Source organism: Strix aluco, chromosome 1, assembly GCF_031877795.1.
Source record: "Strix aluco isolate bStrAlu1 chromosome 1, bStrAlu1.hap1, whole genome shotgun sequence".
NCBI lineage: Eukaryota > Metazoa > Chordata > Aves > Strigiformes > Strigidae > Strix > Strix aluco.
The window spans coordinates 126,288,110-126,309,334 of record NC_133931.1 but is presented as its reverse complement, the minus strand read 5'-3'; the positions used below and the strand labels follow the sequence as shown (position 1 = coordinate 126,309,334).

At 39.5% G+C, this 21,225-nt stretch overlaps 1 protein-coding gene across 2 annotated transcripts in view; it reads right to left on the bottom strand.

The window, feature by feature from the left end:
• Positions 1-1,007: 1,007 nt before the first annotated feature.
• The window catches only part of HACD1 (3-hydroxyacyl-CoA dehydratase 1), a 102,304-nt gene continuing 82,086 nt past the window's right edge, over positions 1,008-21,225 (bottom strand). For both annotated transcript variants that reach the window (XM_074834628.1, XM_074834629.1), the window contains exons 5-9: positions 20,164-20,308; positions 17,812-17,924; positions 16,390-16,482; positions 12,970-13,442; positions 1,008-8,637 (exon numbers count right to left, since the gene is read on the bottom strand). In XM_074834628.1, coding sequence (XP_074690729.1) covers positions 12,974-13,442; positions 16,390-16,482; positions 17,812-17,924; positions 20,164-20,308 — 820 coding nt within the window. In that variant the 3' untranslated portion in view covers positions 1,008-8,637; positions 12,970-12,973. The remainder of the gene's footprint in view (positions 8,638-12,969; positions 13,443-16,389; positions 16,483-17,811; positions 17,925-20,163; positions 20,309-21,225) is intronic.

Below are 21,225 nucleotides of genomic sequence, written 5' to 3'. Positions count from 1 at the left end.
CAATTCCAGCTGTCAGCACAGCAAACAAAAGAAACCCTTTGGTTTTGATCATCTGTGAAAGACTCACACACTACGGGAAGGAGGGAGGCCACAAAGATCCAGATCTTAATCTTTGGACAGCAGCCACTTGGTGGTCCATGAGGCCAAATAAAACCTTTCAGTTCCATCTTCTGTTCTGGCTGCAATAAAATTTGGCAATTGCAGTTCAGTCCCTAGAGGGCCCTAAAGGATAATAGTCCACATCACAAAACAGCTGCATGTACATATTTGACCCGATCTGATGAGACAGTCAGCTTCTATTTGGAGAAGTCACAGTAAGCAGCACAGAAGCTACATGGCTGCCTTCTGGCCCAAAGTAAAAAGTTAATGTTTTGAGGGAAAACGCTTTCTCTGAAATTCATCTGTTTGAAATTTGTTCACTACAAGTATCTGGGTATGTGACCAAAACCTGTATTAAGAAAAAAAAATACATACGCCACTAAAACATGTCTAGAGGTCTACTAGATACACATCTACCAGACATGTATTCATGGTCAGTATTTTGCATGAAAAACTTTTGCATTGGTGGTTTTAAAATTTTCAGTTAATGACTGTTTTCAAAGTGTTCAGTTATTTTTGAAGATAGTTTTCATAGCTACTTATAGAGGAAAATAGTAATAATTTTTGTTTCTTGTTTGATTCCTTGTTTGATTTTACTTCAATAAATAATTTTTTAAAATTATTTCAAGTCATTAGAAGTAACAAAAGAAGATGATTAACTGTGTTGCCACACAATAACAGAAAAGACTGAAATCACATGAAGGTATTATTTAAGCAATATATATGCACCAATGCCCCAACCCCCCATACCTGTTTTTAAGCACAGCTTGCTTTTTTCCTTGTACAATTTTAAGGAACTCTCCATATTTCTACTGTCAGTAATGCATTTTCCACACTGCTGTGCTTCAGAAGACATATTTTTGATTGTTAAGTCTTGGGAATTCAGAAAAGAAAAAAAAAAATCACAATTATGCCTAATAAGTCTTTATTTCCAAACAGAAATTGCAAAAATATTCTATTACAGAACAGGTAACAAGTGCAGAATTCTAAGTATGCGTTGTAACAGTGAAACCATTGCATCCTTGACAAAAAATCATTAGGCACTTAAAACATGAAAACAAAGTACAAATTAAATCAGCCATAATAGATGACTCAACAATACAAATTCATCTTAGTTTTCTGTAATAAAAGCACACACACAGTTGAGGGGCTTTCCATGCCTCCTCCTAAATCCTGCGCAGAGACACTTCTATGTTACGCTGCACACATTCTACTCAGACAATATCAAATTCACATCTGAAAACATAAGTAAGTTCAGCATTGAGAGAATTTGAGAGAACCTTTTTGGAGACAGCAGTAGCAGAGCCTACACTAGCAGCTTCACACAGAGCTTGGCGCATGTGGAGGAGCACAATTATACCAGCTCCGGGGGCGGGGGGGATAAGCTCTGCTTCGACAATTGCATTGAAAAGAATGGAACCAAAATGAATGCAAACAATACACATTTTAAGAGACAATGAAACCTCTGGCCAAAAGCTATCATGGAAACTTTATGGAATTACATTACATTTTGACACATGAAACAGTCTCTGAAAAGGAAGGCCAACGCATTTGCCATCCCTTAGGAGCAGCCCTGGGTAGAACCTCTCCATTCACCTATCTTCTCACTTGCAGATCTTGAACTAAATCAGAAGCAGAGGTGGCCTCTTAGACCCACCTTAGAAAGGTAAATATAAGAAGCAAGTGTCCAAATGACTAACAAAAATACCCTTCTAGAAATCAGTCAGATGATACACTTAAAAATGATTCTGGGTTGTATCACTGTTTTTTTTAGGTGACATTATGTAACTTCCCCCACAGTTTACTCTGGTAGCATAAAATATAATGAGCATTTTAAATAATTTTAATTAGACACTCAAATAAAATAATATTAAGAATATTAACATAAAGAACACATATGAAGCTACTATATAAAATGTGCATATAAAACATGCAGAAATATCAGCTGTTATACTTCAATTTCACAAGAATTTAAGAATGGGTTTGTACCATAAGCACTAATAGTAAATACATCAAGAAGAAGGAGTTTTTAGGGAATCACCTCACAGCTGAGCCAAGAACTGGGAAGCACAGCAAGTTGTTGAACTACAGACTTGCGGTGAAGAATCTCCTCTTGTCAGGGACTAAAGTGAATAGTGAGGAACTTAAAACCAGCAGTATTGTCTTAGACTAGACTATCCTGTCACGACCATTAGCATGATTCATTCTGATGGCCTCTTGCCATGATACCATGAATTCATGGTGGGATCATTAAATACTTCCATCATACAATTGTCTGAATTTTCTCCCTGACTGGAGAAAAGAGGGATAAAAAAAAAGATGAGACACAGCAGTACTTCGTGCAGCAACAAACACCAATGTATTGCTGAAGCCATGTCAGGATTTAGCAAAATACAAATCTGACTGTTTATCTGATAGCAACATGAGGATGTTACTCCTTGTATTTAACAGCCAGATTGTTTTCATCCTTGAACCAGTATTTGCCAACACCTGCCACCGAAGGGCAGTTATTGCTCACACAGGGATGTGAGCTCAGTCAATTATCACACATCACAGTACTAAGTTTACTCCTTGGTCTATGGCAAACCCAAGCTTATGTACTCCCATCATGTTAAGCTCTTGTATTGCTTGAATTTGATCGACACTGAGAGTGTACTGACAGGCTGCTACCCCAGCTGGACCAGTGCATGGTACCCCAGTAACCTGGGGTCATTCCCCTGGCGAGCTGGTGTTCCCAGAATAGGAAGGTATTCTGAAATGCAACTTTATGAAAGGAGACCACTAAACAACAGCAATAGTTCCTTTGTTTAGTGGAATGCTGCAGATCGTTCCATGCTCTTGACCATTATGATAATTTTGAGCCAATTAAGAAATATTTAATGAAAATCTGTAACAAAGTATAATAAATATAAATCTGCCCACTCATTGTGCATTGTAGCTGAAAGGCCCAAATGATTTCTCCAGAATACCCTGAGAGATCAGCAGCCTTGGCTGTCCAGAAACTCAGAGAAGGATGACATTCCTGCCTAAAATGACAGAATTCAAAATCAAGAGAGCCATGCTTTATATGGTAAATACACAGCCCTTTATCACCGTCCTTGGCTAGCAGACCTAGAGATGAAAGAGATCAGCTGTTGAAGTACCACAAAATGAAGGATTACCTGGCTGTGAATATTTCAAACTAAGATATACTTAACTAACAAGCTCATGTGTAAGAAGTCTACTGCTTCAGAACGTGCAACAAGTGGCTATCAGCTGTTTGAAATAAAGCTGTCTCAGGATAAAGCACTCCACGGAACACTCCTTGGGCTTGATCTCACACAGACTCCTGTACACAAGTGGACGTGTGCTTTTTGGACATGAGAGTCCCTGGAGGAGCTACTGCACGGATGTTCAGGATCTCACTCTGCAGATTTGTCACATGAGAGCGAATGACAGGACAGAGAAAGACCTCCAGGTCAAACATTTTTAAAACCTAGATTCCCATGTCAGTCTGTAGCTCCACCATGGAGTCCATGAGGCTCAAGGTCTAAGTGATCAACTAACCCAGACCAATTAACCAATCCATATATATATACCTGTACTGGATAAAATCAAATAATACATAACAACAGGAATATTTTGCTAGTAATTTGAGGAGCCCACAGAAGGGCTAGGTCACCTAGGTCATTTAGTTTCTTTTTCTGAATCACACAAGACAGAGAATTTTATCTTGCATGGTAATATGGCAGACATCTTACTACTGCACAAAGGAAAGAAAATCAAAGTGAGATTAACTGGTCTCAAAACCACCAGACCTTGTGCAGCTCTGTTCTCTGCAGATGCTGCTTGAGATGCTGGGATTAGCAGAGACTGAAAGCACAGGCGTGCTGAATAACGAGCAAGTTTATGCAAGTTTACTGTCAGTGAACTGAGAAATAGCATTTACAGTCAAAGGGGTTTTTTATAGTTATCATTTCTGAGCCTGCTGGTGGTGAACAGGTTTTTAAAATGACTGTAACGGGAAAGAGAGAAGGGGGAGCAATAATCACCCAGTGTAGGTACCTAGAGTCCTTAGTGGAGGTACCGTAGAGTCCTTAAGCGCCTTCTGTCACCACAGGGAGAGACGGGCTCCTGCCCACCAGAGCAGCCACCATGCTGCGATGCCCCCTTGCAGGAGCCCATCTCTCCTCTCTGACCAGGTAGGTCCCCAGAGATGTTACCTTCCTGACTGGACCAAGGTTTCAGGGAACCGCTGGGCTTGTCCAACAGCCGTCAAATAACAAACGACCTCTGCTGTGTCCCTTCGGTCCCACCTGCATGGTCTCACCCCATCCTTTACTTTGACTCTGAACTGCCCCTGGCCATACTGGCACAAGCCAATTTTCTCTTTGTTGCCATGTTAGGTTTTTGCTGGCTCAGTATGCCAAAACAGCTCAGTGCAGGATCAGACAGGAGCCAGAGACAGTATGAAGGAAGGGGTGCAGTGCAAGAATGAGGACTGGACTGCATAGTCAGCCATTACAGCTTAAGTCACTGTGGAGCTACAGCCCAAATTTAGCACCTCGTGCTAGGCAATGTGAATATCCCACCATGCTGCCTTCCTTGAGATGTAAACCAAGCCATTTAAATTATGTTTGACTGTGCTGCAGCATTTGACTCATAGCCATACAAACTCCGTAACAGACACCAAACAGGACTACATAACGCAGCGCTGGATCCTACAGGAAGACACAACATTAAAGATTCAGAGAAAAAGGAATAAAAGCAGCCAAGCAGGCTTTAATCTAACGATGCTGTGAAACAGTCATGTGCAAGGACACTGTCAGATTCTGCAAAGGTACAGCGGAACTATTAGCACGTTGTCAGTGTTTCTATCTTTAGAAAAACTATTTAATCTTATTATTCATTCCACAGCATGTGACCGCATTGGAGGCCCACAAACCCTAAAAAATATTATTCCTCATGTGAAGTAGAGGGAATTGAAAGGCCCTTTCTAACCTTTGGTCAAGAATCCTTAATCAAAACTTCACTTGGCTCAGTCTTGCAAAAGTGTCATAACCATTCCCAACCAGGTAAAAAATCCATTTATTCATCATCAATTTGCACAGATGTAAAATAAATGAGAAATAATTTATTCGGCTACCCGAGAAAACATCCTTTCCCACAGTGAGAGTACTTCAGCAAGTCTTGATCAATCTAACTTAACTGTACCCTGTCACACAGAAACACTGCTATTAACTTGCCCAGTCTGTGCACAAATTAACATGACCTAGTCACAGAGTACACAGCAGCAGTAGCTATAATAAAGCCGAGTACAAGGTCTGCACTCCTGTGAAGTGGATGCAACTAACATCTCATAATAACTTCATGTCTAGCGCAAGGCCTGAGAAAGCTAAATTAAAGTCTAATCGAGCATATTTTTATTCTGTGAGGAGTTAAGAGAATTTGTAGGACAGGGTAGAAAGGTTAACAACTCCTTGACACATTTCTTGTCAGTCCTGTGCTTCACACAAATCACTGAGAGCTCTGAGAGCGCAGAGGATCAGGTCTTCAGGTCAATGCTAAGTTTAAACTTTGCTGAAACAGTGCTAAAAAGTCAAAGTGTCTGTGTTACAGAGCTTTCCACTTGCTGTCATTTGTGAGTGCTGCATCACACTCCTTCAGTTAAGACCTCTTTTCGTCAAGGAAACTAGAATAGGTTTCTTCTTTTTGGCTAAACCTCTCTTAAAATCTCTCCAATAATTTTCCAATTACTAATACATGTGTGTTATAAAGAACATAGCTGCACGGGAATAGTCCAGACACACAGTAACTTCAGCTCTTTAAGGTGTGTCATGGTACACTATACATTTATTCACCGAGATAATGCAATACAGTGCTAACTAACAAACACTTTTGAAAAAAGTTGCTTCTCCACTGCAAATAAATTTAATTTTCTGCTCTCCACATTTTCTACTTACACACAACCAGGTTTTGCCACTTTACTCATGCTGAGTAATTAATTGAATTTAATCTGAGCAATGAACGATACCCCTTGCCTCATCTCTACATACACACAAAGCACCTGCAATTGTTCTGGATACAATGCAAGATCCTCTCAATCTCTAAAAGATGTATGAATTTTTCCAAGTCAAACCATGTAGCTGCTACACAGCCAAGATCATCTCATTGCACTGCACTAGACTGGAATAAGTTATAGTCCTTGCCTGAACAACCCTGGTGCATCTTTTTCTCTCTGGATGAAATACGATGTGGTTCTCCTCAACCTAGGTTGTTGGCATCACCCAAAGGACAACTACATCACTTTGCACAGCTTCCAGCTACAAACACTCAGGGACAGCCTACATGAGTGATTTATGGCATAGGAGGAACTCTTTTGGGAGCAAATTTGTCTTTGATCTATAACTAGGGTCTTGAAGTAGGCAGCCATCCATAACACTTGTAACATGGATGCAGGGTCTTGCAGCAGTCAGATCTCTGCACATGAGCAGCAGATGTCTGTGGCCAGAAACTAGCACAAATTTCACTGCTGATGAAGACAAAATGTGGAGTTGTGGTGCTGGAACCATAACAGATCACAATAAATCAAACTCTTGTGCTCGCCTCTTTCAGTCGCCAGCTGGTAACGCAGATGTACCCATCGACTCAATTCTGATGTCTTTGTTTCTGTTAAAAGCCCTACTGATATTCAGAGCTCTACTCATGTATTAGTGGTGCCATTCAATGCCCCAAAGTACTATCCATTTTTTTTAAAACCTTATTTTCAAAGATTGACTTTATTGCTTTATGGCACTTCTGCTTGGGTAGGAGTAGTATTGGATTCTGCTACCATTATCTTGGAAATGGACCAAGATGCTGAATGTGTCTCAACTAACAGACCTGGAACCATAATGATTGATTCTAATACTTTCAGGATTATTTATGTGATTATAAAACTGCTGCAAGGTAAGCTTTCAAATACTACAACAATATAGAAATGCTGTTATGAAGTATCACTTTAAAAGTTTTTTTGAACCTTATTTTATAAGGTTAAACTATTTAAGATGGATTTTTTTTGCAGACATAATCCTGGATGAGTGGAATATTGAATGCTCTTTAAATCAGTTGACTGGGGATTTAATGCTACAGTGACAAAAGGAGTTTTAGTAGACAAAATACCCGATAATATCCGGCTGTAAAAGAAGGACACTCTATCTTTGAACTGATCATTCAACAGACTCTCGAAAAAGTCACTGAAACCTTTTAACAGAACTAGGTATTAAAAAAATGTGTGTAGCTTTTTTTTCTTTGTTTTTGTTTTTTCTCCTGCGGTAAAACATATAAGCAATAACATACAAGCAGCCATAGCTAGGGCAACAACTGCTTGTTGTAGCTGCTGTAAATGTTAATGTGATTCTTTCCATTGGGCTGATATTTCACTTTCTCTTGTCGCAGGATGTTGCTCCAGGTATTCCTGGACCGTATGGAAACTTAAAGCATGGGTTTTAAATTAAGTGACTGTTAAGTTCTTTTCTCTGGTATTGGAGAAGAGCTTGGGGTTGACTGTAAGAGGAACATTCTTCTACTAATGCTTAGTACAGTTTTCATATGAGCTATGCTAGGTGAAAAGAAATCGAAGAATTCATAGGTTTGGTACCTACCATTTTTCTAATGAATGGGCCATCTCCTATGTCAGCTGAGATACAGAGCTGGGATAGCAGGAATGTGTACAAAGTCATGCCCTACCAGGACTCTGGGGATTGCAGCATGGAACCTAGTTTATTGTCCTCATTTAGAGCTGAACTGGACCTTAGACAGGAACACAAGCAAAAACAGGGGTTTAAAAACAATTATACAGCTCTGGTCCTTCAAATACTTGTACACAAAATTAACATCATTCACATGAGTGATCCCATTAAATCCACAGCATTAGTTACTGCCCACAAAATGAAAGCCCATTAAATCCACAGCATTATCTATTGCCCACAAAATGAAAGCCCATAAACCACTTGACTATCTCTAACCTGAGGGATTTTTTCATCTGTGCACCCTGGGACAAACTAAGAATGACATGGCTCTGAATGAATTACTCCTCTGTAGCTCTTCTCATCACCTTTCTCATGTAGACAAATGCTAGTGTTTACAGGATCAAGTTCTTAATTGAAAACGTTCACTGCCAACTCACGCAGCTGCCATATAGAGACAATTGCCTGTATTACATGATATTAACAAAACCAGAGATCTTATGTCAAAATATTTTAATAATATTTTAAGAAGCAAAACATGATGAATGTCACATATTGCCACCATCTTGAGATTGTGCTTTGCTACAATTAAACCAATAGTCAGGAGTTTCAGAATTTCCCAAATAAATGTTGTACTGTATTTAAAAAAACGATTACTCAAAATTCAGAAATGTAGCAGTCACTGTGTGAAAAAAATCACTTCCTTTTCTCCCCAAGTGTAAAATATTTCTCTATTGTAATAATGCAGTTTAATGCTCACAAAATCACATCAGATCAAATCCAACACCGAACTGCTGACATACACACAAATTGTCTCCTTAGGATCATCACCCTGGAATTAAAACAATAAAATATGTTATTGATATTTCTTGTATAGTAGGAAAGCTGCTTTTTATATTCAAAATAAGCCAACAGCTTCGTCTTCTGTGTATGCATTTCACCTTCTGCATCTGCTTTTTCATCCTTATGTCAGACTGGGAGTCTGTGACATTTATTATACAGCATCACAGGCTCACAAAATTCTCCTGGGTAAGCTGGACTGCTAGTGTCTGATCTAGCTCAAGCATCTGCTCTTTCTAAAGGAGGACTCCTTCATTCGAATACCCCCAGAACTGCTCACACTCACCCCACCTGCACCACCGTCTTCCTAAGCTAACCAAGGCGGGGTCCAACCAGTATATTCATGGGACATGTCCACTGCTAATCCAAATATGGATATGTTCTAAATTATATTATCATAATCATATTTTGAAAGAGCTAGAGATTGAATTTATTCTGTTTCTTCAGCAAGCTAGTTCTGCTGTGGAAAAACCAAACCAAACGAAACCCTTCTACATATGTAAATACTTTTTCATATGAGTTGAAATCTAACATAAATTCTAGTTTGATTTAATCTATATTTTTCTATTCTGGTGGGGTTTAACAAAACCAGAAGCAACTTACCTCCACTTGTTTCATTACTGACACTATTCTTAACGATTAAACTTACTTAGTGGCTGAACACATGAGCAAAGAGTGTGCTTAAAACCCTACCTTACGGGTACCAAAGCAGAACACCTTTCTTTCAACGATGTATACATCTAATAATTTCACGCTGGATAATATTTGCCCAAGACAAGGATAGGCTGAAATCTGGCTGCCTGACAGGAATCTGGAGGTGTCTTTATTTTCAAAATGTGGTATCATTTTTCTCAAGGTCATTAAAAGTGAATTGTGGGGCAGTTCGTATTTCTTTAGCTACACTGAGACACCACAAGCATAAAAGAATTTCAGCAGAATTTAAGCTCATGTTGGTATCCTTCTGTTAGAAATAGGTTATTTATAATAGTATTTATCACTTATTTGGATTGCACCAACTTTCAAGATTTAAAAAAAGATCACACACTGACAGAGTTTAGAACAAAATGATTCTCTTTGATGTTAAGTCCTGAGCAAGTAAGCAGGCAGCCCCCTGTTTTACAGGATGCTGCCCTGCTAGCTCCACCTTGAGTGAAGGGCTGCACTGCTGCTCTGTCAGAAACAGATGGCTTTTAATCATCTGTTTGGAATTAAAAAGCCCAGTTCCAATTTTTACTTTCCAGGTAAGATACACTCACACTTAGTCGAAGGTTCAGCAGTCCTTACTCCCTACGCACCAGCGCGCCTCTGCTCAAGCTCTCCTCCTTCAGTCCTTCTGCTCAGACGACTGAGCACTGTTCTCTTCCTCAGGCTTAAGAGTCCCAGTTTCATTCTTTCTTTCTGTGCTCTTTTGACTGACTCCTCTGAGCAGCTGTTTAATGTTACTGTGCTGTATGTCAAAGCAACACATACTCAATCTTTCCTGCTGTCTCTTTCTAGCAAACAGAAAACCTCATGGATTCTTGGTCAGACAAAATTTGCATTTTAACCAGCCTTCTGGACAATCAAATTTTTGTCAGTCTGATTAATTTATCATCTGGCAATTTTTCTAATCAGATTTTCCTGTCTATTTTTAAAAATGAACCAGGCCATTTCCACTCCTTGAACCTACATTTACTTTGAAGCTAATGACATGCCCTTCAGGCTTATCAGGTTAAACCAATGAACAAACAAGACTTCCTTCAGCTGCAGGGCCATACCAAAAATTATTTTGTAATTTAATACAGAATAATAAAGATCATTATTTTAATTACATTCTAAGGTCTTGCTGATGTCTCATTTTCCATTTTACCATCTGTGATAGGTATGCATCTACTTTAGCGAAGACACGTACATGTCTGTTGAGCATAATCATAAAGGTGCAGGAGCAGATATTAAGGCAGATGGAGTTTCCCACATTGCTCAGTGCCAGCTCTACAGGGCTCTCCTATCTGACAATTCTCTCCATCCAATAAGAAAAGTTCTTTATAATGGCAAGGATGGTGTTCAGGAGCAATACTGCCAAAATGATTCATTGGGATGCAATCATGCTCTCCCTATACTGTTCCAGAACCTGCTACCTGCTTGCAACATAGATGCTTGCAGCAGAGCAGCTTCCTTCACTTCTTATTTACAGCAGCAAATTTTTGTGGGCCAGGAATGTGTGAGGGAAGTTCTGTCTGAGACTTCTGTGGGCACTCAGTGGCATAAGGAAGCTTCAGCCACCCACTAACAGGGAAGAGCGTGGAGCAGGGAAAACATAAAAGGGAAATTGAAAAGAGAAAGGAAGTTGTTCAGTTTTTAGAAAAGGTCATCTTCAGGGAAATATACTCATTACAGAATTTAAATTATCTCTAATAGTTGATAATAGTACCAGGATAGTAGCGTATACTGAAAGCATTTAATTTATTTGGTTTTAAAGGGCTAACTTCACTTTGTAAATGTAAGTGTAAATCAGGGCAGCACAACTTATCCTTCTGATTGCTTTTTTCTTTACAGCTTGTTTTGCAAATTTGGCCACAGAAGTGTTTTTCAGTCTGTCAAGCATGGACAGCATTTAATTAACCCATACAGATGCTTAAACATTTTTGTGGCTTCTATGTGCTTCTCTCTAGATTAAATATTCATAAAGAGATGCCTTTCATTTTCTTAGCTGCTGTAGTTACTACAATTAAAATTACATGGTATGTCTCCAGCGATTTATATTACAGGAAGAATAGATACAATAGAAGCTGCAGGGTATAAACAGCTTAGCCACTAAGAAAAATTCATTATGTATTTCTTAACCTTTCCAATATGCTGCAAGTTTTTACAAGCAAAAAAGCATACCATAGCCACATGAAACTGCATACACATGCACCTCCTCCTAGGTAATCTCCTGCCACGGACTAGGACAACTAGGATTCACTAGATGGCTTCTAAGTCCCTTCTCACATGTTTTATATTATTCTAATAATAAACGAAAGCAGTTTATTTTTCTATTTCTTCAAAGAAACTGAAACTGAGTAAAATTGTGCCTTCTTGGTACTAGCAATCTGCTAGTTTAAAATTTAGGAGTCTCTGATGATGAACCACGTATGAATGTATCTTTGATAGCACACTTTCTAAATACCATCACAGGATATTTTCAAATACATTTCAGAACCTAGTCAGAAGAAAAGCCCTTAGCTTTTGAACTTAAAATTTCTGGTTTGAACAAGAAGATGCTATTTTAATTTATTTAACTTGAGTAATACAGTCGTGAGATTGTATCAGTCCAATTAAAGCATATTGTATACAATGGTAGTTCTACTGTAAATTTTACTTACTGTTATATTAACTTGAATCCCCTGGAAAAATAGAGTTCTATGAAAGGCAAATCTGACAACATTATTGTGAGCTGGGGAATTTCTGAGTTAGCTTAAAAGATGAGGAAGTATTTATACAAATTGGTCTTATTCTGTGAACAGGGCAAATGAAGACTGAAAACATGCAGACAAATCTCGTCAAAGTCATCTGTAATCCGTACATGGCAAACTGGCTCAAGGTCAGAGCCCAGACCCTGTGCTGCATTTCTCTGAGGCAATACACAGAAGGTAGAGGTCCAAGGGGGATGGGCCAGTTCAAAAGGACAGAGGAAAGCAAATGACACTTCATCCTGTATCTGTAACTCCCAGATGCTGAGCTGTCTTATGGTAAAATCCTCAGCAAGACCTGCTGTAGTGTATGGCAGCTTCCTCACTGCTGTTCACAAGCTGTTCCACAGCCCAGGGCTGCAAGACCATACTGCTCTAAACTTTACCTAACAAGAGGGAACAAGTGCACATAGGCATGCTCATCCTTCACGGGGCAATCTTAATCCTTACTTTGGCCTCTGTATACATCTGGAAAGGCTGTGCCAGGATTAGGTGTCTTCTCTTGTAGATCATAGCATCTGACTCCCTTTAATAAAGCAATTCACAAAGGAGGCTGGTTCATGGGAATTGATACCAAACCAAACATAGGTTGGTAGAGACATATATCTGAGATATGCAGACACTACTGACTGACTGTGAATTATGCTGATAATGTGTATCTATCTATGCTTCCCATCTAAAGTTCACAATTAGAAAACATTGCTCAGCTTTATGGTACATTATATTTATTCAGAAAACTCCAACCTTTCACTTATTTATGAACACAACTTTCACCAAGTGTAAGGTAGAAACATCTCTCTAAGGAAGAACAGACCCACACTGTTCTCAAAACAAGTTTTCTCTTGACACATTACTTGAATAAAAACATTTTATGTGGTAAGAATGTGACCTACCTTTTTAGTCTGATTCACATTTACCAAACTGCAACTTCAGAATGCCTTTGCCATGAAGTTGAAGGATCTGGTTGTATTCTTTGGGCATTGCATGGAAACCTGGTTTAGGCAGCTGGTTGTCGTAATAGTGGTGGCTGATTGGCATCTTCTCTGTGGATTTTGAGAAAGGCCAGAAACCATAGAGCTTCACATTCTCACACAGCTCAAGAGCAGCACTAGTGATCATAAAACCAGATGACAACCGGTAGGCTTTCACTCCCTTAGTTCTCCAGAACTGAGCAAGACTTTTCAGATAAGCGGGGTGAAAAAATATTGCCCTTTGGGTTGCTTTGAACTCTTGCAGAGTGTGATATACTTTAAAAGAAGTGGCTGTGTTGCTTCTGAAGGAAAATGCTGGTAATAAAAGGAAAGCATCTCCATAGACCGCAATGTTCTCCAGAAATTCTGTCTTCTTTTCATTTAGTTTGTTGTATCTGCAAAGTACAACATTTTAGGAAAAGAGTGAATGGAATGTACTATTGATATAAATATTACAGACCAAACCAGCACAACTGCACTTGCATATATAAGCTATGAACTCTGCTGAACCAGTTCAGCCCGTCTACGTTGCAAATTTATACCAACCTGTTATATGTTGTCATACGTGCAGTTGTGAAAATATGGCTTTATTGTATAATAAGAACACACTTCACAAGATTGAATTTGCAACATGGAAGCTTCTGAAGCAGATCAAATTCACTGCTAATGAGACCATTTTTGGTCTCATTCTGTTTACAGAATTGATCACGAAATTTCAAAGGAGAATGAAAAAAAAATCATATTTATACTTTCTCTGTTTAAAAATACATGCACTATGATATGTACTGCATGTGTTTGTGAAATGTGTTTCTTCCATGAATAGGTATACAACAACCTCTCTTCAAAAGCTGGGTGTCTGCCCTGTGTGGAAATACAAACATGCATGTGAGCAGTCTTGGGAGCGTTAAAGATTAGTGTGTGCTCAAGTTTTGCAGGGTCTTAGTAGCTTTTGATATACTTTTAAAATAGCTGAAAATATAGGCATGTCTATTTATCTCCTTCAACTACAAAGGGAACACATGGAGATCTGCAAAGACTTAGAGATTTCACAAATGATGAGGATTTATCCTCAGATGCTTTGTGTCCCCAACAACCAGCAAAGAGACCTAGTTCTCACCATTGGATAATTCTGTGCTCCCAAATACTGAATAGTGAACTTCCAAAGCTATCCAAGAAGAGATACAAGACACAAGGGGGTCACTCAACCTGTTTCCTCTATGGATCTGAATTGCCTCAACCACCTGAACACCCGATACTCCCACCCTACCCTTTGGGATTCAAAGCACTGCGTCCTCTCTTGTGGGTAGTTGTCTGTCTGAGCAGTGTATTTTCACATTTTAGGACTACCAGAACTCACTTTCACAAATGGCTCCATCAGAAACTGGAAAACTTAGTTTCATTTCTCTTCACAACTTGAGTAGGTTCAAACCCTCTTCTCATGCAACACTTCAAGACAAGAGGACAGCAGCCACTGCCATTTCCATTCAAAATGCTCATGGAGGAGTTATTAGTTACCTCTTGCACAAATGAACTCATGTGAGGAGTGATACACCCCTTCCCACCCTGAAGGGGTTTAAATTTACAGCTGCTGCTTCCCAGAAAACCACCGTTACCACCAGACTCTGAAACAAAATGAATGAGAGAGACTCAGCCCCTCCTGTTGACCCTGGATCCCTGTGCATGCAAGAAGCACCCAGCCAAAACAAGCAAGAAACACCTGAGTCTAGGAATTGTGGCTGAAGGGCCACATTCTACTCCAAGAATGTTCTCTGTTTCTACTTAGTGTAAATTATATAAAGAGCCTTCAGGACAGAACTTAGATCTCTGTTATTCCTTAGCTAGAAGCCTGAACAACTCAACCTCATCTTGTTTTCCTTTGCAGCTCTGCTACTGTAAGGGGCAGTGTAGCCCAGCTCCATCAGGACACATAAGAACTGTGCTTCTTTCCTCCAAAAGAGTCACCTACATTGTACACCCTGACAGACACAGCTCAGAATCTGATTAACCTTAACAATAATAACATCAGACTAGACCAGTACCCAAACACAGAATTAGAAATTAAAGTGAGTAAAGTCAGAATAGGTCTTCTGAGACAAGAAACTTAGTTCTGTTAAATGGTGCCAAGTTGCTTCCTGCCCCTCCTTCAAAAGCATTTACAGCATTCTCTGAATATTTAAATAATTAATTTGTAAAAATCCTAAAGTTCTCTTATAATCTCATTTTGTCCTCACACAGGTTTAGCTCCTATTTCCTTCAGTGTAACTCCTATTAACCCTGGTGTGGCATAATTTGCCTAAAAAATGAATGCAGCTGTGGCAGAACACCTTGATCAAGCCCAGACAAATCGTGCATCAGGTCAGGAGTCACCAATGATGCTGAGTCACTGGACAAAGTTTTCCTTCCTCATATTCTTGTGTCTCTCCACTAACACCAATGAGTTAAATCTGGTTTTGGGGAAGCAATAATTCATCTTCTTTTAAGTCAAAAAAGGCTGGGTAAGCATCAAGGTAGTTAGTACTCATTGAAAAAAATCCAATTCTATCCTGGAATCGATGACAAATGCCTGTTAGTCAGTTCTATGCTCACTGTACTTTATCCTTCTCCCTTTAAAGGAGAAAAAAGAAAGCTTTGTCTCATTGACAAATACAGATATGACAGACAATAAGATACAGTAAGATCAGTAAGCAGTAAATAACATGCCACAGCAGTCCTTTTCATAGATAAGCTGCAGTTCCAGCCTGCTGAAGATGTCAGATTAGTCAGCCTGGCCTTATTAGATTTTCTTTTCATCAAGAAGGTAAAAAAAAAAACAACTTTGCTGAGAAGAAAGTGTGTGAGCAGCTTTCGTATGGATTGAGAAAATGGATGACAGAACTTGGGCCTCCATTCAGGAAACAGCCTTCATCAGAACAGCCTCTAAACACATTACCTAAGAACATGAGCTTACAGTCCTACTGATAGAGTCGGACACACATTTCCAAGCTTTCCTGATTTATGATTACAATTCCTTTCTTATGCTGGGGGTCACGAGGGTTATAGCAGGGGGAAAGACGAGGCTTGGGCTTACAATCATCAATTTTACTCTGTCATAAATTGTGGACTGGTGCCAACCAAGGCACTTGCTAATCTGAGTTTGGCTGACTCTTTTCTGCTACAAAAAAGGCCAGGTTTAACAGATTTCCATTTAGACTGCTACATATTTTACATGGAAACTAAGGTTTAATGAAGTAATCTGCATGCACTGCTCTTCATGCTGGTATCCCAATGGATTTCCAACAAAATCTAAATCATGTCAAACAATTATACAATATTGCATAGAACCAGTTTTGCAGTAGTACTTACTTCTGAGCTATGATACTTGGATTAACAGTCACAAGGTTTGTTTTATTGCCAACATCTTTGCTAATGCTTCCCGTGGTTGGAGGCAAGTTACACCTGAAATTGAGAAACATTTACTCAAACAAATGCACACCAGAAATGCTTTACAGTTATTATTTGCAAATTCCTCCTTGTTCAATGACACTCTCATGTCAGCTCCCAGGGATCTCTAAGCACTTTACAAATATTAAATAAGGCTTATGGCACTTCTAGTAAAAACATTTAATCTACTGTACAGATGGTTAAAATAGGGCACAGAGAGCTCATTTTCATAAATCATCTCACAAATCAGGAGCAAATTTAAAATCCCAGAAGGAGCCAGTCTATGAATGCCCTATGTTCGCCGCTAGGAAATACTGCCCCTCTTGCCTAAACGATGCATTTCTTCTGAAAGTCCTCTATTTTCTGCTTAAAAACAGTCTGATTGATCCCAGTCCCTAAGCTTGCACAGCAGTGTCGACAGCTGTTTCATGAGACAACAGCATAACTTGCCTAATTGCAGAAACAGTGGTTTCTGTAACAAGTAAAGAAAGCATTCTTTTAAAGCCAGTCACTTAGTAAGTTTAGCATCTTAGTATGTAGATTTCCCATTTTTATTAAGACAGTTATCTAACTGGAAAGACTGTTTTTTGTTTGTTTGTTTGTTTTTAATTTCAAAAGCCCAAGTATTAGTCAAAAGCAGGAAAGGAAACAAAATCCAGCAGACTGTGTGATTGGATGTCACTGAGAGAAGAACCTTCACTTGCTAACTCTGTTCCCTTGCAGGAGCTACAAAGTGGGAGTCATGTACTGATAGAGTGAACCAAATTATGGTTTGAGTATGCCTGGCTTTCTCCACAATCTACAGAGGCAGCTGAAGAAAAATACTTAAATTAGATGCCTACATTTTTAGATGGCTAACAGAAGGTGAGACAAATACCGTGGCCGTTAAATAACTGCATTAGTGAGCCAAGTGAAGGCCACGTAAACCCTTTGCTAAACCAGAGTTAAACATGTGACATGTAATACCAGTCTTTCTTATTTCAATTTCAGGGTTTTCTTTATTCTCTTCTCCTGATTAAAGAAAAAAACAAGACAGGAAAAAACTTCCCTCTCCTAAAGAATGTTAAGTGAACAGAAATTTCAGGTTCTCAGATCATCACATTTCATATCACTGGCAAGGTATCTTTGAAATCATAAATCATACATGTATCCATACAGTCCTCTCTTTACTTAAGAAGCAGCGTTCTGAAATCCACAAAACAGAAGGACTACCCTTAGAGAGGCATAAATAAAGAAGTGTCAAGATCCCTCCTCATTGCTACAAACTGGCATTGCCATGCTTCCAAGCCTGCCAAGTTTTTAGAAACGTTTCCACACCCTTCAGTAAGACAAAGCAGCTCTTACCTAAACACAAAGTCAGAACGATCAATTTCAGCTCCGCAGCTAGAATTTTTCAGAATGCCTCCATTTCCAACCACGGCACAGGTCTTGAAGTGATAGACTGAAAGAGGAGAGGACTGCAAACAGATAAAAAAACATAGCCTTATAAATCTTTTGATTGTTTCCTTGTGTCTTTAGTCATTTGTCCTTGCAGGTTTAATCTGGTAAACCCCAGTGAAAGCAGTCACCATTTAGCAGAGAGGGTTGCCAGGCCTGGACAGCCAAGAGCCAAAAATAGGCACCAACAGACTGAGAACTGCTACTTCTGTTGTCAGTACCTTGAGGGAATAACACTGGATTGTTAAAACTGGATGAATATCTTTTAAATACACTTAACACAAAAATTATCTAGTAGCGGACTGAATCCTTTACAAGCTAAGGAACTAACTTGTACTGAAGATAAATTAACCCATTTTCCTTTGCACTGTAACAGACTGGGGGTTGTCACATAGTCATTGACTGTCATCTAACAGAAGGTAACTTTGTAAATGCTTTGTCATCCCGCAATTACATTTAATGTAAAATAACAAATTTGGGGGAACCTGAAGATGCTGTAAAGGATAATCATGTGCCCTGGCTTAACTCATGGTGAATGTGAGGGCTAACTGAACAGGTTACTGTTTCTGGCTGTCCACCCTTCCTAGTGTTCTTGTTAGAAGTTGCTGTCTTGCAGTGGGGAAGCTGAATGGGAGCTAAGTGCATCCACTTGTGAACCAGCACAGATCACAACCTAGCAAATTAATGTAAATTGTTGGCTGTTTCGGATGACATTAATATAGTTGGCTGTTATCCCAGGGTCTCAGAAATATCTCATACATCTTGTTCAGCCTTTCCTGCTGTGAGAGCACTGACATTCAACAGAGAGGCCAACAGCTGGGCTACTTTGACTGCAGAAACTGAACTCACTTGTAAAATTGAGTCAAAACTTGCTTACACAAAGCGTTATCCTTCCTCATTCTCTCATCAGCTTGCCCAAAGAGAAGCAGGAAGGGACAATGTTATGAAAAGTGTGGGGAAAGTGGCAGACATCATGTTGCCTGGTAATATATTACAAAACATGTTCAAATACTTTGTTCAATTCTGAAAAGACAGTAGGAGAACACAAAGGCCAGACAACTCTGGCAAGCTTAGCAAGTATATATGCACATAAAACAGACTACTTTTTTCTTTCATTCAGTTTAAATTTGGAATCACTGTAACCTCTACTGCAATGAAGTTTTTAGTGATTCACAGCAGCGTGAGAAAGGACTAGACTCATGGTAGCTGGGATCTCACAAATCAAGAATGCCATAGATGGGTAAGAGGGCTCCCATGTGCTATTACTTTTGAGAAATTAAGTACATCTCTGTGCCCCTGTTTGTCTGGTCTCCAGAGCTTGTATGCCTATTATAAGCCCTGAGCTACAAAATCTGATTTCTTTGCTCAACCTGTGTTTCTGGCTGCAAAGGCCCCACCTCAGCGGGCAGCAAAGCTGGTGAAAGGGCTGGAAGGAATGTCCTATGAGGACAAGGACTTTGGCCTTGTCTAGTTTGGAGAAGAGGAGGCTGAGGGGCGACCTCATTGCTCTTTACAGCTTCCTGAGGAGGGGAAGTGGAGAGGGAGGTGCTGATCTCTTCTCCTTGGTATCCAGTGATAGAACACATGGGAATGGTTCAAAGCTGCACCAGGGGAGGTTTAGACTGGACATCAGGCAGCATTTCTTTACTGAGAGGGTGGTCAAACACTGGAACAGGCTTCCTATAGAAGTGGTCGATGACCCAAGCCTGCCAGTGTTTAAGACGCATTTGGACAATGCCCTTAACAACGTGCTTTAACTTGATCAGCCATGAATTGATCAGGCAGTTGGACTAGATGATCATTGTAGGGCCCTTCCAACTGAAATGATTTTATTCTATTCAGTATCAGGTATACCACCAAAATAGCTTTCGTAAGTTATATGCCCAAGCCTGCACTGGAAATGGCATGGAATACCAGAAATATGAAATGTTGTTCCAGACTGAAATGCCTTTGAAAATGGGAATGAGCAAAGCAAGGCAAATGTTCTCAGACGATTTACTCCTCAATTCAGCTGGCTGCCAAACCAGGCTGCAACTTGTGTTCTGTAGTAACTCTGCCTACAATCTGATCTATGATACCCTGTCCATGCCTTCACCACTGCAGAGGAAGGCTAAAAAAAGGGTCTTAGAAGGTGAATGAAGTAGTGCATACAGGGCGTGAAGGGTCTCTTCCAGAGGAATCAAACAAAGCAGCTCTATTACTAACCCCAAATACATATGATACTGCAATTATAATAACAGGTGAAGATACAATTCTTACCACAGGCAGCATCTTAAAAATGTCCTCTGTAATGAGAATGGTCTTTTTACTGTCCACTTCATAACTCATGTTACTTCCCAGTGGGGTGTTGTTTTGAGAAGCAATAAAACTGTGAACTGCATCACAGCAGGAAGCTAATTCTGACCTGCAAAAAACCCAAACAAAACCTGCTCAAAGACTGGCAAATAAGTAGGAGATTGGTGGTAGAGAACTAGATGAATGAAAACCAGTTCTAATTAACTAAACAACAAACAGCTACAGGAACCTCTATCACATCATTTCCCCTGACTTGCTTTGCATTTGCAAGTCCATTTTCACAGCAAATGTTCAGAAACTAATCAGACCAAGAACTCCTTTCTTAACCTGTTTTTCTCTCTTGGTCTCCCCTTCCCATCCAGAAAAAGTTGTAATCAGTCTTCTCCTTATTAATTGCTAAGTTTATTATAGAAATACTGAGAGACTTCAGTCCCCAAAGAATTAACAATGTGATCTCAATCAACACAGAATGAGTGATTGTAAGAAACTAGAAGGCTGAAGAAAGAAAGAACCAAGGAGGTGAAAGGAATGGTCATGGGAAGCACTGGCTGTAGTACTTAGTGAACAGCTAGATGGTTGCAAGCCAATTCATTAATAATTCATTTCTGCAACTGTTCAGCATGGTTTTCCTGTGCACAGTATCACAGATGTTAATAAATTACATCACAACTTGTAATTAAAGAAGATGATATCTTTCTGATATAGACAGATAGCCTAGCTGCTCCCCAAAACACCCAGCAGAAGTCCTTAAATAGATAAGAGTGCAATGGATGCACTCAAACTTTATGTAGGAGCAAAGGCTATCACCCATCTTACAATTTCTGTTACCTCCAAACTTATAAAAATATTATGTGTATAAACATCCTATATTATTAACAGTGAAATGCAATGAAAAGCCCCACCAGACCTGAAACGCTATAATTCATTTCGCTTTAGGGAATGATGTTCTCTCTGCTGCCACCGGATCCAGTTTCAGACTGTAAGGCTGAAATATTCATGGCCAGTCATTATCTATCAATTGGTAGG